Source organism: Aythya ferina (assembly GCF_964211825.1).
Source record: "Aythya ferina genome assembly, chromosome: 3".
Lineage (NCBI taxonomy): Eukaryota > Metazoa > Chordata > Aves > Anseriformes > Anatidae > Aythya > Aythya ferina.
In genome coordinates, this window is record NC_140298.1 from 40,758,244 (window position 1) to 40,777,426 (window position 19,183).

Here is a 19,183-nt window from a genome sequence, read left to right on the forward strand (position 1 = left end):
TCCTGAAGAGGGTTTGAAAGAGTTGACAAGTTCAAAAAAATACTGGTAATTAATACTTACTACTAATAACAATCATTTTCTTCCCAGGCTAGGAGAGCCTGGATTTCAGGATCACCTCCAGACTGGGCTCAGCTTGCCCTGTGCCCAGGAAGGCACTGTACCACACAGATGAGCAAAGCAGAGTCCTGAAGGCAGCAGCATGTTGTTCTTCCTCCAAGGAGGAAGACTACTCTGGGTAGACTACACCCAGAACTCAAGTCAGTCTGTTTTGCCCTCACTGCCAATTTTAGTAACGTTTTCATACAAACGGGAACAATGACATACTGAAGAACTATAAATACTGCCTGAAAACTAAGGCTGAACCTTTCCTAAATGGCTGAATACGAAGCTCCTCTATAAGGCTTGCTCAAAAGGGAGCTGAAAAAAAAAAAAAAAAAAAAAAAAAAAAAAGCAGTATTCCTGTAAAAGAGCGAAATGGCATTAACAAGATCACCATATATAGCAGAATAGCTGCACTCCCTCTTAATAATTATGGTAACTATTCTGTACGGCTTTCTACAAGATCAATAAAATACAAAGGCTGCTCTAGAAAGCAACACTGCATTCAGTTACAAAGCCAAAGCCAAGTTTCCTACTAGTTATGTTGACGCACGCTGGGTTCAGAAAAATCGTCTCACTGATAAAGCAGACCATATACACCATACAGGTAAAACAGAGCATGTACAACAAGAAATCATTAACTTTAACAATGCAAAAACATACAAATCAGCTGTAAAAGAAGCGGGAAATCTTCAGTGATCTGATGTCGCGCTTCCTTCTGAAGTTCCTGTTTAAAGTATGTAATTGATGCAATAAAAGTCCTTGGAAAAATTACTCACATCAAACAAAATAATCAAACCATAATGATTAACAAAGAATTGGACCATACAGTATAAAAACATTTTTCAAATGTAAGTGCTTTTAAAATACTATGATGCTTTGTTCTATGCTAAAAAAAGTGTAGCCCTGTTTTACAAAAATTGTCTAAGATTTCCATAGTTAAAGTCATCTTTAAATGACAAAGAAAAAAAGAATCTGTAAATTGAAAACACACAAACCACCACCAGAATTATAAGACCTTTCGGGAGCTCTAGAAGTATTTCACAAACATCAACAAAACAATTTCTTAATTCACTAACCTGTCCTTAAAACCAAGTAGAAACCTACTTTCAGTGCTGCAGCAGGTTGGGAAAAGGTCTTCCTGAAGCACACATGTAAAGGAACAGAAAGAAGAAAGCCATACGGTAGCCATCATCTTATTAAAGAAGAAGAATGGTTCTTGTTAGAGGAGAACTGAAGAGACAATCCGTATTGGACTGAGCAGCCAATATGGTGCAGCAGCAGGAGCAGCAGCCTCCTTCTGCTCTCAGCAAGCTAGAAATGGCCCAGCAACATGTCAAGTTCTCGGAGAGTCAGTGCGATTCACTTTTCTGTTTCAAAAATATTGATGGTTAACATAGCACAAAAGCTAAATTGCTAAAACCTATTCTAACAGCTGCTTCCAGGAGATGGAAAATTGCTTGTATAACGCTGAAATTGTCCAAAGTCAGCATCTGAGGAGGGCACAGATAGAAGAGTGACATCACTTGAAACAGCCCATTTCAACCAAGTAGAACAAGGGGAGAATGCTGTGCACCACCAGATTTAAGTTACCACCACAAGGTTAGGGACATGCTGCCAGGCAGCCCAAGCCAGCCACCAGCTGGAGCTGAGGAAAACACCAGTGCCTTTTAGAGACAACAAGGACGGCCTTCCCATTTCCCCTATTATTTTGTTTTTTAAACGCACAAAAAGAAATTCAAAATGCATATCACCTCCAGTTCCCATCGCTCTCTCTAGCACAGCAGCCTTGCCAAGGATGACAACAGCGTTTGCTTTCTCTGCTGTCAGGCACACTGGCAGGATGAGCCTCTCCTCTCCCACTCAAGGGTGACAGTGTAGCTTTGCAGCTAACAGCAAAAACAGCCAGGGCCCACCTCAGCAGTTTTTCAGCAAAAACCTGAAGCTCAATGGCTGTCACTGGAAAACTGGGGATGTAACATTCCCCAAGGAATAAGAATTAAAACACAAAACATCCATACAGATATTAGGGGAGCGGGAGGGGTGTCTAAAACTTATATAGTGTTGGAAAGGCTAGGCATTTATAGTGATGAGGGCGATATTACAGCAGCCTAACACAATAGGAAGAAATACGAGTTGCTCGGCAGAGCACCATTCCAGACAGCTGCGGCCTGTCAGCATCCCCGTGACACTTCCCAGAGAGTAGCCGAGGGTGGCTCCCCCAGCCTTTGATTACAGGCCTTCCTTCCAGGGGCAGACATCTGCCTCTCACTTCTCTACAACAACACTGCTTGTTCATGATGAGCCAAAACTGTATTTAGTATCTGATGATTAACATTACCCCTACACCGCGCAAGCACACACAAGTCCCTGCTGTTGTACAAGCGGTCTCCAGCTTCCCCAAGCCACTGCTGAGGACCATATGTGAGGTGGGATTAAACACCTAGAGGCATGGCTGTCAGCTTGAGTGACATTTCAAGGGCTTCCCCCTGTCAGATCACCCCAAAACCCCACAGGGACCTGGCCCTGCTCTCCGGCACCTCCAGTGCCCAGGTGGCACATGGCTCAAGGCTGCTGACCAGCAGCCTGGAGGAGGAAGTCAGGCACAACACATACTGTGCTCCCTGCAGGAGAGGGGACATCAGTGAACACACAAAGCCCATAAAACACGGTGTGACCTTCGTGGTGAAACACTTGTTCCTGTACCTTCACTCTGCAGCATAGAACGATGCAGATGTAAAGCAAAACCTGGCACATGAGGCTGTTCAGCCAGTATTCTGTGTTAGCCCAGCGTCATTAAGGTGATGAAGACAAGTCAAGGGTGAACAGGCGACTCTTAGATGACATCAGCCCTACCCATTTTTCTTCTAGAAATGCACAAAGATAATATGATAGTACACAAGAGCTATTTGCCAAAATGTAGTTTCCCTGTTCATCTTTGGGAAGTCACTTCTTTCTAGTAAAGATTTCTATCTTTTTTTAACCTATTTTTTGCTTTGAAAGTATTTGAGTTTTAAGCTGTACAGCATTGCATGCAAAAGACTTGTAAATAGCAATATGGCAAAGAAAGGGAAAAAGCTACTTCAAAGTCAGCTTTCAGTTTCACAAAAGCAAAATACATGCTACAATGCATAAGATGATCGAAAATCCATAATCCTGAAAAGAAACTAGGTGGACATATTAATCGTATGTCAAGTAGTACCTGAAAATAGGAGTATATAATACGACAGAAAGGTTTCAACTGAAGAATGCACATACACTGTAACTGGAATATAGGAGCACTGTATAATGATTTTATGCAGTTTTCATAGAAGTCAAAAAGACCTGTTCTAAATCCTGCCTAACGTGCAAGACACCACCAGGTCAAGAACAATCTGAAGCAACATTCTTTGAAACATCCAACTATGAACAAAACAGGCCAGACCTCCCTCAATCCCTTTAAGTTAAACCTGGTTTGGGGAAGGAGTTGTACACACATACATGCACACACCAAATTTTGAAAAATTCCCAATTAGTTCTGGAGAAAAAAAAAAAAAAAGGACTAGTCAAATTTTAGATGTTTAAGTTAAATTTTAGATGTTTAAATTAACATCAACTGAAGGCTGAAAGGCAAATGTATGTCACACTATCAAAACAATCCACATGTACTGATAAATACAATGTATGTTATATGCTACAGATACTTTATTGCCAATTTTATTTTACTTTCTCACAATTCCTTTTACCATTTTATCAATAGCTTTGAAAAAAAGGCCCTTTATGGTCTATAAAAAGGGAACAGCAAACGTTGCCATTAATTCACAAACACAGCAGCCAAGTTATGACTTTGAGCCCTTTTACTGCTAAAGCTGCTCTAGCTGTATGAACAGGAAATTGAAGTTTCTGCTGCAAATAATAATTACGTAAATGCAGATAATTAAAAGCATGTTAGCAAGAAACCCTGCACACATATTCTACCTTTATTATTTAGCTAGTCAATATCTGAATTGATATTCAGACAGCACACAAACAGTAGGTCATGCTATCCATCTCTGAAGGCTTCAAATCACTGTAGTTAGTGATGAGGAGGAAGGAGAGGAACACGTTTAAAAAAGACAAGTCCCAGTTTGGCTTCAAATCCCACCTGCACAGACATCACTCCTCTCTCTATCCTTCCCTAGCCCTCACCTCGAATTGTTGGCTGGGTTAGGGAAAGTGAGCTCCCTTCAGCTCTCTGCAGCACAGCAGCAAACAGAGGCTTCCTGCATGGGAGAGGAGAAAACCATGAATTGGAGAATGACCACAGCAATGGGACCACATCCAGGGCAGAGAAACAATAGGGAAAAATTCATCTCTGACAACAGTTAAGAAGATACTCATTTTACTTTATTAATCGACTTCAGCATAGCCAGAACTTCAAATGCACAGTTTAAAAGCCATAAATACTTGATCTGAAGGATGGACATTTAACTCCTAGGTGACCCACACTTTCAGCACCACTTAAAATACCAAAACTGGACAAATAAAAGAAAACAGAGGGAATGGACTAAATAGAAGGACACCAAAGGTCCATGGCCACTGCAACAGGAAAAAAAAAAAGTGATCCCAGTACCCTTGGGGTTTGTAGCACACAAATGCTGCAGTGATGCCCAGGCAGTGCACACAGCTTTGCCAGGCTCCATCTGGGCTCAGAAGTAAGCTATGTATTTAGCTGCGAGGCCTTGTGCAGGTACAGAGAAAATGGAACTGCTTGGTGCTTGTGTACCTTGCAAGCTTCATATGCTTATCTTTTGAAACACCTTAATGCACAGGGAACAGTGCTAGACAGCTTATGCTCTCCCTGGTTGAAAAGGACCATCACTTCAACATCTAATTACTAAAATCCAAACTAAACACTCTCCTAACCCCATATTCCTCTAAAGGCAAAGAGTGGAATATATGCATACAATTATTTTATTGTATTAGACACACATATAAGATGAATGATCAAAAAGCTGTTCAAAACTCCAATGACTTCGTATCTGAAAAACTGTCATTGTAGCTTAGAAAACAAAATGCTAGATTAAGTACCACTCAATGCTATACAACTCATTGACAAATTATCACATTAAAAACGCAACATAAGAGTCCTTCAAGCAAGTCACATTCTCCTGTGTTCTCCAAAGCACACCAGGATATTTAATCCAAACGAAACAATTCTGCAGTACACCAATCTTACTGTGAAAGGGCAGAGGAAAACAGAAACAAGCATGTTGATACCACATAAAGCATTGTTGGACCTGCACACACACACACACAAAAAAAAAAAAAAAGTCAAGTATGGATAGTATTTATACTGTAAATGTTTATAAATACAACTTATTAGGATGCTTACTGATGTTCAGAAGCATGGGATCTCAATTCTCCACATCAACAACAGTGACTAGTAGAGCCATATGTTAAGATACCTCTTGAAAACAATTGTCCCAAAAGCAGCCAACAGCAAGTTCAAAACCCACAGTGAAACAACAGCCACAATGTTGCTTGGCTTACAAGCCCAGAAGAGCATACATGTACAACTGCTTAACAAGAGCCGCCCTCTCTCACAGGTAGAGGTTTTGCAAATACCAAATCTAAATGTATGGAATTGTCACTTTTGCAGGACCAAAGAGGTATTTTCTTTGTGTTGCACAGCCATTGCAGGGTTTTTTCCCCTTCCTGTACCATACACTCTATGTACCTAACAATTCTAAAGAAATAGTTGATGCAGATAACCTGGAATATTTAACTCTCCTGGTCTGTATCAATCAATATCTTTCCCATTTCCTCTCTCCAATGCGAGTATAAACAATACGACTTCTATTACACTGCAGTCTTAAAGCAACTCATTAGGTATATTTGCACTGTAATCAAGTACAAACAGGCACTTTCCATACAATGCATCTTAAAAGAGAAGCTTGCATCCACAAGATTATTTAACTAACTATTAACATGTACAGATTTGGCAACTAACTGTGAAAAATGGAGATCTATTTTAGACTTAATTTCATAATTAAACAATAACTTTCTAGATTTTTTCCGTATCCTGAAGTTGCTTTTTTGTTGTTGTTTTATTTTTCCAGTTCTTAGCCAAGGTTGTTCTAAACATCAGAGATTTATAAATTTGCAGACTGTGAGTTCAGATCCACTTTCTTTCCATCTAAAACAGCTAACAAGGAAAAGCTTGAGGACAGATGTTAATGTTCATCTCATATGAAAATTACCTGTATTCTGCACACTTTAGAAGTTTCCAAATCAAGTAAGAATTTATATTGCTTTGCAATACGACTGGCCGATGTGCTGGCTAGGTCTCCGAGACACAACACCTGAGACCCCACTGTACTTGCGGATCACCAATCACTTCCTCCCAAACCACCAAGGGATGAGGACAGAGCAGCAGCTCCTGGCACAGGAGCAACGGAGACAGATACGTGCCTGTTTAAGGCTCAGACCTGAGCATGAAGGTTATCTGTGTGAGCTAGCAGCACAGCAACAGCACCATACCAGAGCACTGTTTTTAAAGAAACACTAGCAAGTTGGATCGAGTGTTTAGGAAAAAAAAATATATATATATATATATATATATATATATTTTTTTTTTTTTTTTTCCAAAAATCCAAATTGCTTATGGTTTTCTATTACTATACTTAACCACCATTTTCTCTGTTTAAAATGCAAACAACTCTGGAAATATTTAAATATCAAAATGTTTTTCTTCATATCACCCATCTCTGTAGAGAAACAGAATCAATAAACACCATAAATATAGCTTCCTTTAACTTCACAATACCAATAACACAAATATTTGTAGGGTTCGATGGTAGTTTTTGGTGTTCTTTTCCCCCCACACTTTTTAAAATCAAACAGAACAGGAACAAAAATTATAAAGCAAGATTAAATACTTTCCCATAGAAAAAAAAAAAATCCAGAGAACCCAGTTCCATCAGCTTACTGAAACTGGAAAATGCTGCTTTAGTTGTAGAATTAAAAAATATTGTACTGATATTCTGAACCTGTAGTCATTAGAAATGATATTAATATTAATACCTGTATTAACCTGCCTTTCCAGGTTTGGTCTCATCACCACTGGGTACTTTGCACCTTCAGCTTACATTTCTGCATAAATTCTGCACCCTCTGTAGCAATATGGAATCTTTTCACAGTTCCTATTCCTTATAACCCATCCTTTCATAAATTGGGTCCCCAGCCACATCAGCTGCAAGAGAAATCTGGTATGGGATGAAAAAACAAAAGGGAAATATAAGCAGGGAGGCGCAACAGAAGAGGCCTCTCTGCTTATTTTCCTTTTGTTTCTCATCCCATACCAGATCCTCCAGGAAGTTTTTCCTGGAACAAACATGATTTTCTAAGCCCTCTTCTAATGAAATCTTCCCCACCACCCCCCTTCTAAAAATCCAAGACGAGGTTGGTTAAACGCACATTTTTCAGAATGGAAGTGAAAATGGCTGAGCTTAACAGTGCCAGAAGACAGAAACCACACAACTGCCTGTGCTGTTTTTTCACTCTGAACAAAAACTGGAAGTTTTACATGTGTACCACACTTTGAGACACTTCTTGATATGCAGGTAATGCACGGCTCAGTTTGAAAACAAATGCACATACCAAACTCACACTAAGATTTCAGGTATTTATTAGCTTTATTAGTTTCTGCAGATCCAGGCCATTAAAAAAGAGTTATAACAATTTAAAATAAACATGTTGACAAATAGAACCAGCATCTCCCTGAGCTAACACATTTTTAATGCCACACACACACACACACCAAAAAAAAAAGAGATCACATTTACATCAGAAATACTACTATCAAGTCCACATCAGCCTTATTACTCTGATTCTTTACTGTGAAGAATAAACTCAGAGAAATCACATTATTAATCATTTCACCATACCTACCTCCAAAAGTGCCTTAATTATTCATATTAATTAAACAATTACTCCTCTAGTAAGAATTCAGCCCAAGAATTCTGGAAGACAAAGAACAAACAGATTGCCTCCATGGCCGCAGTCTAACTGCTGCCATACCTGTGCTGACTAATCCTTGACCTATCTGAACACCTTTCAGAAATACTGTGGTCGCAGATCACTGAAAATATAACACATATTCCACAAATTTTTTCATGCCTGTCAATCTGACTTCGGTGCTGGGGAAGCTCATGGAGCAGATTATCTTGAGCGCCACCACACAGCAGTGCCATCATGCACCACTTACAGGACAACCAGGTGATCAGGCCCAGTCAGCATGGGTTTATCAAAGGCAGGTCCTGTTATGACTAATCTGATCTCCTACTATGACATGGTGACACATTCAGTGGATAAGGGAAAGGCTGTGGATGTGGTCTACCTAGACTTCAGTAAGGCTTTTCACACCATTTCCCACAGCATTCTCCTAAAGAAGCTCAAGACTTGAACAAGCATATACATTGTTGGATTAAAAACTGGATGTGGCTGGGCCCAAGGAGGTATGGCGAATGGAGTTAAATCCAGCTGGTCACTAGTGGTGCCCCCCAGGGCTCAGTACTGGGCCCAGTTCTCTTCAATATCTTTATCAATGATCTGGATGAAGGGATCGAGAGCACCCTCAGTAAGTTTGCAGACACCAAGTTAGGCGTGAGTGTTGATCTACTTGAGGGCAGGAGAGCTCTGCGGAGCGATTTGGATAGGCTGGACCGATGGGCCAAGGCCAACTGCAGGAAGTTCAACAAGGCCAACTGCCACGCCCTGCACTTGGGGCACAACAACCCCAAGCAATGCTACAGCCTTGGGGCAGAGTGGCTTGAAAGCTACCCAGAGGAAAGAGACCTAGGGGTATTGGTAGATAGCTGGCTGAATATGAGCCAGCAGCATGCTCCAATAGCCAAAAAGGCCAACAACATCCTGGCTTGAATCAGAAATAGCACGGCCAGCGGAACTAAGGAAGTGATCGTCCGCCTGTATTCAGCTCTAGTGAGGCCGCACCTCAAGTACTGTGTTCAGTTTGGGGACCCCACTACAAGAAAGACATCGAGGTGCTGGAGCATGTTCAGAAAGGGGCATGAGCTGGTGAGGGGTCTAGAAAAGAAGTCTTACGAGGAACGGCTGAGGGAGCTGGGGTTATTTAGCCTAGAGAAAAGAAGGCTCAGGGGAGACCTTGTCACACTACACAATTATGTTAAAGGAGGCTATAGTAAGGTGGGGATAGGGCTCTTCGCCCAAGCACCAAGTGATAAGACAAGGGGAAATGGCCTCAAGTTGTGCCATGGGAAGTTTAAGTTAGATATTAGAAGAAATTTCTTTACTGAAAGGGTTGTGCAGCATTGGAACTGGCTGCCCAGGAAGTGGTTGAGTCACCATCCCTAGAGGTCTTCAAAAAACATGTAGATTTAGAACTTAGTAGCATGGTTTAGTGGTGGGCTATAGTACTAGGTTAAAGGTCGGACTAGATGACCTTAGAGGTCTTTTCCAACCTGAATGATTCTATGCAAATCTAGAGGACAGCGGTGTCAACAAGTCATTTTTCTTAAATGTCATATCATTTTCATGGAAAAATGCCATACCACATCCCATGGTGCTTAGAAACCAGAAATGCAGAAATCCTCCCAGCCCCAATGCATGAGAGACTAAAAACAACAGCGATCTCACAACAGAGCTTATCACAGCTATCGCAAATCTGTCAGTAGTGACTCAGAGCTCTTTCGCATTTATCCCATGGAAGAAAAAAAAATGCACAGAATTTGGGCCACTTATTGTTGTCTCCCTTCACTCATGATTTTAACATACGTGTTTAGAGTTTGGGAAGAAAGCACTACAGCCACACCGACCCCTAATTTCCTGCTTGATATCTCTGATGGTATTTGCATAGCACACACTGGAACAGGAGGTGATAGCAGTTCTATGCAGCACTTCATAGCTAAACAAAGTTGTAATTTTCTTCTTGCTTGAGTTCTTGTTTAAAAAAGCTAATGTGATATTATGCAGACATAAGTATTGCTATGTCTTGAGCCTTGCAACTGAGAAATTTTCATTTATGGTTCTTACTTGAAGGTTCCTCCTCTCTGCATCTCTCTTCAAAATCACCAAGAACTAAATTTGTAGGAACGTTCTCCTGATCTTTCATTCAAATTTCAGCAATAAAAGCGCTAAACTGAAACAGTTCCAGCAGTTTTGTTCCATTTCACATGTTCAGATGTTTCAATACCTACTGCTTCTGGAAAGGAATTTGGTCAACGATACACTACCTAAAGGACATCTACAATTCAAAGCCACTGCAAAGTTTGTCATAAAAAACAAAAGGAGGTTTTTACTGGAGGATGTGGAATAAAATCTTAAGAAACGTGGTTATTTTTTAGAAAGTGATGTCCAACCTCAAAAACTGAACCTGCAAGAAAAACTTTTGGCTTTCTACTGCCATTTCTTATACATAACTTGCCAATGAAATTCAGTGGTCTAATTAACTACAGATCCATGTAAAACACACAACAGGAAACCTCTTAGGAAAATGGCATGGTCTACTTGTGACTGTGAATAAGAGGGAAGGAAACAAACTCGAGCCCACCCTCCTGCTGTTGTTTTGTACTGAGATGGGTGCAAAGCTCATCAGAACCCTGGATTAAAGGTGACATTTTTCCTTTTGTTCTTTAAGACAGAAACAATATAACATACAGTAAGCTGTAAACAAACTAATAGCTGTGCCATTTATTTTGTATATATTTGGTGTTGTTAATTCAGTTGCTTGTGAGTGTTTGCTCACCACAGCAGCTGACTGAAATTTAGCATTTTAAAATAGTATCTATTACTCTTATGCCATAAATTCATTAAAAAACATAAAATGTGGTGAAATCATTATCTCTTGTATTTGGACAGTAAATACGATTTTTTTCTTGATAACAGCCATTTCTTACTTTTGTGTCCTAACCCAGAATAATGAAATCCAACTACTCTGTCTTTAAAATCATAAAGTTCTCATGAAAAAGCATTTTCATTTGCTTTAGCTAAACCACATTTCTAGGCTTAATTTGCAGCATCCCTTTAGAGAGCCAAATCTTGGGCTTAAAAGCATTTGTGACTTTAATTTATCCACTGGGTTTTAAACTCCCAATTTTCCCAGAGGATTATGAAAGCCTGCCAATTCAGCTTGATGCATTAGAACTGTTTACACAAGTTCAAAATACATTTAAACATAAAACAGTTTGGTTTCAGCTCCCCATATCCCCCCTTTTTTTTTTAAAGCTCAAATTAACTGGAAGAACAAATGGGAACCAACTCCAGACTGGAAAACTGGACTCAAAGCTAGAGGTGAGTTTCAGTGAAAAACATGAGAGAATCAGACAAGAGCGACTGTTTTTCACTAACTTAATACAACATCTGAAATCCAAGGTAGATGAACCTCTCCAAAACTATAGTGTAGTTTTGTACAGCAGATCTGTATTGGTTCATCTCCTTCCATTGCATTTTTATTACATGTAAGAGTCATACACATATACAAGCAGCTCTAGAGAGATAAATAAATTGTATATAACACAAAGTGTAAGGCTATTTCTACAATAAGACAGATTTGCACTCAGATAATTTGCACTGCCTAAAGGTTGCAAGACCATGCAATCCACTCCACTAGACAGGTGCACACCAAAGAAAGCAACTGGATTCTCCAACACTTGCTAAAAAAAAGTTGTCCTTCCAAATGAACAGCACGTCACACAAAGTAGAACAGAACAGACACTAGAAAGTCAGGAGAATAGTCGGGTAAAAAAAGCAGTTAAAGAACATCAAGACATCTATATTTAGTAAACAAGTTAGGCTGAAATTATTGAAGATGAGCAGAAAAGGCAACCTACTGAGATAGACAAACACAGAAATAAATAAATAAATAAATAAATAAATAAAAGTATTCCATCCAATCAAGTAAGAAGTTTTGGGGTAGAAAGCTTAAGAAGAATACTGCTACATACCATAAGCAAATATTACATGAATACTGAAAACATGGAGCCAAAAGAAAATAATATCAAATAAAAATAAGAAATGAAAAGGGAGTGAGAAGGAATAAAATAAAAACAAAGGAAGAAACAAAACAAAACAAAACAAAACAAAAAAAAAAAAAAACCAGAAGAGAAAAACATTTCATGTGTTCCAAGATTTAGCAATAAACTCAGACTTTTAATCTCTCTGGTGTCTCTCTTCATATCCCACCCCTCCAACAGCACCACCCTTTTACGTCCACTGACCGACTTATCAACTAAAGCTGCAAGCTTGTCCATGAACACAACATTTCTAAATCAGAGCACACGTGTGATTCCTAAAGATGACTCAAAACTCTCAGAGGAGCTTGCATGGGGTTTCCAGGTAGCCATCCTTCAGCACCTGATGAGAGAAAACCACAGAAAACCAAAGTTCTGCATTGATTTGAACAAGCAGACAAAGTTAAAAAAAGAGTAACAATTTCCCTTCAAACTGAGAGCCTGGACTCATTTGTTTACAGAGAAGAAAACAAGGCAAGCAGTGGCTCCACCTGAGCTCATGGGCAACTGTAAAAAGATTTCTTGAAAAGGAAGTTAGTGAAGCTTATAAAAAACTGTTTATCAGGTGATTCTGAACTTCTAAACAGAAGAATGTCCCTACTAGAAACAGTCAACACCAGCAACAGCACAGAGACCTGCACTGTCATCATACGTGCCACGTGTTACAAAATTAATTACCCTCTAACACCCTCCCTATTACATTATGTGTGGGTAAAACAGGAACAACATTCTTGGCCTTAAAATCACATTCATTAAGGATTAGATTTAGCAAGGACCTAAAGAAAGAAGGGCAAAATAAACCTCAATAATTGATGGAAACCACACTAAGGGAAGCAGCTATTTTGAATAGCAAGGAGTGGCAAACAGAATCTCCCTGCACATTACTAACAGTACAATTAGCAACGTAATGCTGTTAAAAAGAAAAACAGTGCTTCAGAGGATTTGTAAGAGCACTGTTCTTGACCGAATTCTTCCTCTTAAATACCTCAGGATATTAAACAGAGGGGGAAAAATCCTTTCAGAGCAGGATTTTCAGACAAGAGAAAATTCTGTCAAATAACTATGCTTCCCATATCAAAAATACTCAGTTAAAGAGTATGAAGTACACACCATAAGGTGTGTACTTAAAAGCCTTTCTACAAGAGAGAGAAGAGAGACTTTTTAACAGACTCTCCTGTGTTTGGGGCTTATGGTTTCTTTTTTTTTAAAAGCAAGACTGTTATTCACAACCAGGCTAAATATTGCCAATTTCTCCATGCAAAAGAGACTGCTTTTTAAACACTCAGTCCTTTGCTTCTCAGCTTGGCGACAGCAAAGGGCTGCTACTCGCTGCCCACTAACTAAAACCCATGCAAACAAGAGGTGGGCCACCACTGAGTTTCTAAAGCAAATGGCCTGTCTTCTTGGCTGCTCTTGTTTAGTCACCCCGGTGCCAATCATCCTTCTCAGGCAGGATAGAGTTGTGTCCTGCCAAAGTTTTTATTTTTAAGAACACTAGCACACTGACAATAGCACAAAGCAGTCCCATGAGCACAGCCCCGTGGATTAAGTTGAATTCACTGCCTGTGGACTAGAAGGGCAACTGTTAAAAAAATAAAAAGTCTTTATATTCTAGCTCAAATAAATGACAACTTGTTGTAGCTAGTCACTCCACATGCTCATTTTTCTTGGTACAGAACCCAGCCACAGATTAATCACAATGCACTTTCTTCATACGCTCTGAAGACACAGTGCATGGTGACCACAAGATCCTTTCTGCTCCAGTTCTCCTGCCCACTCTAGCGTACCTGCCTGTTCATCACTGGGGCCAGAGAAAAGCCTTAAAGGGCGTTAGCAAAGCCAGTGCTTCAATAAACTCTACTGGCTCTTCAAATCCAGAAGAGGAGCACATCCTCATAGAAGTGCCTCAGCAGTTATCCAGTCCAGCTTCAGTATAGCTATGAAACAGGTATGTTTTCAAGCAACTTTTATGCAATACCCACCATAAGAAATGAGGAAGAAAAAAGAAAAAAAAAAAGAAACTGACCTACACGCCACCCCTTCTGTTAGTAGTTGTTAGATATACTACAGTTAGTAGCAGTACACAAAGTGACACAACACATAGATCCCATGTAATAAGAATCATTTTCTGCAGCTCCCCCTCTAGTAACATGAACAGAAAAGCCTCACTCTCCATTTAGTCATTACAGCTCTCCTTTGTCTTCTTTCTCTCAAAAATAGGCCTAAGCTCAACTACTCTATTTTTTTCTTTAATCCTCAGTTATTTTGTTTGTCTGAGACTTCAAGAAAGGATTGATTTTAATTTCTCTGTGAAAATATTTTCAATCATAGAAAATTTTACAGTAAAAACTGCACCTAAGCTTCAGGGCATGCTGCACAGCTGCACAAAACCAACTGTCAGAATTCGGAAGGTGAGAGCTCTTCATTTACTTCTGTAAGTTCCTATTCTCCCACGGACCTCATTGCTGGAGAGAGTCCCATTAAAATGCTTCAGACCACTTTGTTATCATATGCTGGTGACAAAGTTGGAAACAGCTGTACCCTTTCTTTTTAAATGCATCTGATGAATGCTTCCATATCCTTGTTTACAGTTAGTTATTGTTACAGAGCTCAACAAACAGAAGCCTTCTCAGAAGAGAAAACAATGCAACAGCTATAAGAGCAGTGGAAAACTATCCACCAAAGAACATCCCCTCACCAGCCCATCATAGTTTACTCTTCACAACCCTAAATCTAGCAGGATCAAAAAGATCTCATACCTTAGCCAGCTAACCCTGCAAAAAGTAAAAGGGGCATGAACAGCTTAAGAGTTGCCACAGAGAAGTAACACACTAGCAAATGCTTCATGTTAAGACAGCTCTCTGAGACACCTTTCAGCCACAGGCACGCATTTGCTGCACCAAAGAAAGTACTGGTTCCAGAAAGTTAAGTTTTAGGCCTGAGAAAGGCGGCAGCATCCTCCATGCTCTGGGAGGTTCACAATACAGTAAAGCCAACCTGAGAGTTTTGCCAGCAGTGCAGTCCTACAGCCTTCTGCTGGGCCACCCGTTCACTGCAGGCTCACCAGCACGAGGGTGAAGGAGATCAAGGGCAGTTGTCTGCAGCATGATGGCAAAAACAGGACTACCTTACTGACAGGCTCAGCACCACTATTTCTCACAGGGGCTTTTTTTTTTTTTTTCCCCTCTTCCCTTCTCTAGAAGTGTGTTGTTCTATTATTTTGGTGGAATTAACAGCTCTTTCCCCTGAAGATGCCACCGCTGCGTTGTTTTGATCAGGACCCTTAAGCAAGAGAACTTGGCAGACCCAGAGGCACCCATGCTGTGCTCCTGTCTCGGCGAGGGAGTGGGGCAGAAGCCCAGGCGCTCGGTCCAAGTTCCTGGACTTCTTGTTCCCACTCAGAAGCACATTCTTTCACTTCAAGCGATGCATCTGAAAAAGCGGGTGGCCAAAATTCACTAAGCCCTCAATTCATTGAGCCCTCTGATGAGCGTAGTGTTGGAAACGCTTCAATGCGAGGTAAGGCTGTCTTACTTGACATAGCAAATGGGATTTAATAACCACTTTACTACTGGTGATGTTCAAAATATACTGAAGTCCCAATAAATATTAAATATTTCTGTGCTTTATCAAGAGTAAATCAATACTTATTGCAGTCGTGGAACTTAATTCATAATGCACAGATTATTTTTTTTTTCTGTTTAGAATAATTGCATACTCTCCTCTTATGTACAGTGTTATATAAACATGTCCTAAAACAATAACTGAAACTTTTTTTAAAATTACATATTAAATGGTTTCTTTCATCTCTTTATTCTCATAAAAGTTTCAGTGTGGAAGCCAAAATAAAACAGCTGCGTAAAGTATTTTCAACTGCAAGAGACATGTAAGAAGGTATTTCTGCCTGTGCTGGAGGGCACAATCTGTAATAACATTTTGCCTTCCAGATAATGACAGGAGGCATTAAAAGGACAACTTGCTCTCTAATAAGCTCGCTTGACTGGTAGAGCACGCACATACATAGATAGCAGAGTTTTGCCAACAATAATTTTAATTAATTTTTACGTTTCATTCTAAATTACATTAATTTATGGCCTTCCTAAAAGGCGTTTAGCCGACAGCTAATTAAATTCAAGCCATTAGATTTTAATTAGAGATGTTTTAAAAAAAAGTCTCAAAACAATTCACACATCTTTGTGAACGCTACATGCTTGTTATCAGCAACAGCAAACAAGAGACGATTATAAAAACACAAGAGAGCACGGCTGAAACCTGAAAACAAGCAGGCCACGTGAAGCTTCGTGCTTTGAGGCTGGAGATTCCAGCCATGCTCTCTCCTCAGTCCCACTCCAGAAAACCACTCTGTACCAATGCCTACTGTAAAATCAAAATCGGAGTCCAACTAACAATGAACATCATGACATACACTTTAGAAGGCTGAGCTTTGCTTAATCCTCATTAAATTCTAATGAAATGGCAGCGCCTCTTGACCACACAGTGAAAAAAATTAAAGGTCCAGCTGGAGCCTCTGTTAATAATGCAAGTGGGATGCTCTGAGCAGCCGATTGCTGCTCCAGTGCCGGGCACTGGGACATCCAACCGGACTGCGTTACTCTGCAAGCAACCTCCGTGCAGGAAAATAATGCTTTATGATTTCAAAATGATTGTCTCCCACCAGCCACCCTCCTCCTTACAACACTTATTTCTAAATATGGACCTCGGGGGGGAGGGCAGTACTTCATGAGTGAAAGCAGCATGGGTGCTCTTTGATATGTTGATCAATTTCAGTACTGGGTAAAGAGACTCATAAATATTGAGCGGGTCGCATTTGCATGTGTCACCCACGGGCACAATTTTCCCGGTGAAAAATGAGAACAGAACCCTGACAATTTCTCCCAGTGTCGCTTTTGGATCGGAAGATAGAAAATGACCATGAAAGTTACTTGAGCAAGGATACTGTATCAGGCCAAGAGCCAGGCTAAAAAAAAAATAAAATAATAAAATAATAAAAAAAAAAAAGCGTACTGTTAATTATGGTGCACCAGTTTGGTTTGGACAGGTGCCCAAAATGCTGGAGTAGACATTTCGAAAACCTTAAAGGTTAGGATCACACTCAGCAGGATTAAATGAGTCAACGTTTCCAGAAAATCGAGAACTATTCGCTATTATTTCGGAGAGGCATTGTAAAGAGAAATCGATCTGTTTTTTTAGCGGAACTGATTTACTCTTCTCCGGGAGACGGACCGAGCTCGCAGGAGGTGCAGCAGGGCGGAGAGAAGGTGCAGAAGGCGAGGGGCAGGTGGGCACCGCTCGCAGGACTCCCCGCGCCGTGCCACCGGCGGAGCTCGCAGAAAATAAACAGCAACGTGCGCGCCTGGCGAGCCCTGCGCTTGGCAATCGCTTCAGCTCGCACTTTTAACCGGGGCCGCTTCGTGCTCTATGTGCTCCGTCCTCTGAGAGGCTCGGAAAAGCGGGCTGCCCAAATGTTTTCCTTAAAGCACCCGGCGGCGATTTGCCGCATGCAGCCTCGGGGAAGTCGCCGAGCAGGCAGCCTGTCAGTTTCCTGGGGATGTTTGGGGCGAACATTTCGGGTTTCGGCGCTGCTCCCAGAGGCCGAGCCCGAAGCGGGCGTCCAGGAGCGACCCCCACTCCCCGGCTGGCTCCCCCCGGGCCAAGGGTCCCGAGAGCCGCTCCCACCCCCGGAGGGAGGCAAAACCCAAGGGAATTGACGGGAGCAGGGCAAGCAACTAACTCCGGGGAAGCACAGAACAAAGGAGGCAAGTGCAGCCGGAGCTCTCGCAACAGATGGTTTGAAGCTGACCAGATTTCGCGCTGGCATCCCCTCCCTCCTCCTCCTCCTCGCTTTCCTCCCTCCCTCCCAGCGCGGCCAGCACCGCATCGCCCCCAGCCCCGGCACCCCTGGGTCCCCCCAAACCGCAGGTGCGCGCCCCCCTGGGGGGGCAGAAGGGCGGGCAGGAGGCTGCCGGCAGGCTCCCCCCGTGCCGTGCCGTGCCGTCCCGTGCCGTGCTCACCCAGGCTGCCGGCGAACCCGTCCATTTTGTGCCGGGGGAGGCTGGCGCCGCAGCCCGAGGCGATGCCGCTGGCGCCGGCCGGGACAGGTTCATTCACCCGCGGAGCAGAGGCGCCGCAGCCCGGCGCTCATGAGCCGCCCTGGGGCGGCAGCAGCTCCTCCTCCTTCCTCCTCCTCCTCCTCCCGCGGCTCCGTCCGTGCGCCGCGACCCCAGCAGGGCGGCGAGCGCCGAGCTCCTCCCGCCGCCGCCAGCGCCGCCCCAGCGCCCCGGGCCGCCGTGCTGTCGTGCTTCCGACTCCGCCCGCCCCTGGCAGCCGCCGCTTCCCCCCCGGGCGGGACGGGGACGGGCCCCGGGACGCGGCTGGGGACGGGGAAGGGGGCGGCCGATCCGCCGGAGCCCGGCGAGCCCAGCCCTGATGCGGGGGGGGATGCCGCCGTGCGGGGTGCCTGGGGGTTTGGGGGACGGCGCCTCGCTCCCGGTGCCCCTTCTTCTCGCCGGGCGGCAGCCCCAGCCTTCCTTATTTCACCCTCTGGAGCTTGCACCGCTGGGAGAGCCGGTTGGGCGACCGAGGGTGATAATCCCAGCCATCAACACAGAAATTCCCATAGGCGGCCGTGAGCACGCCCGCTCAAAGCGGGCTGGGGGAGCTTCGTCCCGCCGGGCGTGACACCGGGGGGCTGTCACCGGTGTAACCCCGCGGTCCTCACGGTGCCCGCAGCCCCGCTCCCGGCCGCTCCTGCAGCTCCCAGCCCTGCGCTCCGTGCGGGGGAAAAATGGGAAGGAGAACCAGAAATACAAGTCAGCCATGCTGCGTACCACCTAGCCTCTCCTCTCGGCGTGTTAGGCAACGCGGCCGAGCCGGGCGATGCATCGCTTTCTCCCTGGTCAGGAAAAGCTGCATACCCATTGCGACATCCTGTTTTGATGCAAGTGTTTTCCCTTCACGCACTCAGTGGTAGCGCTGCGGTCGTGCGGCAAGAGGGGTGAGTGCCTCATGCCGCCAGCTTTTGCAGCCATGTCATCTAATGACAGCCCGGGGATGGT

At 42.8% G+C, this 19,183-nt stretch overlaps 1 protein-coding gene across 2 annotated transcripts in view; it reads right to left on the reverse strand.

Annotated features, from left to right (window-relative positions):
• EML4 (EMAP like 4) overlaps positions 1 to 18,298 on the reverse strand; it is a 156,591-nt gene extending 138,293 nt beyond the window's left edge. The window contains exon 1 of one of the 2 annotated variants that reach the window (XM_084512671.1): positions 18,140 to 18,298. In XM_084512671.1, the coding sequence (XP_084368797.1) occupies positions 18,140 to 18,164 (25 nt within the window). In that variant the 5' untranslated portion in view covers positions 18,165 to 18,298. The remainder of the gene's footprint in view (positions 1 to 18,139) is intronic. The other variant, XM_084512672.1, reaches the window with a different exon arrangement.
• Positions 18,299 to 19,183: the final 885 nt, after the last annotated feature.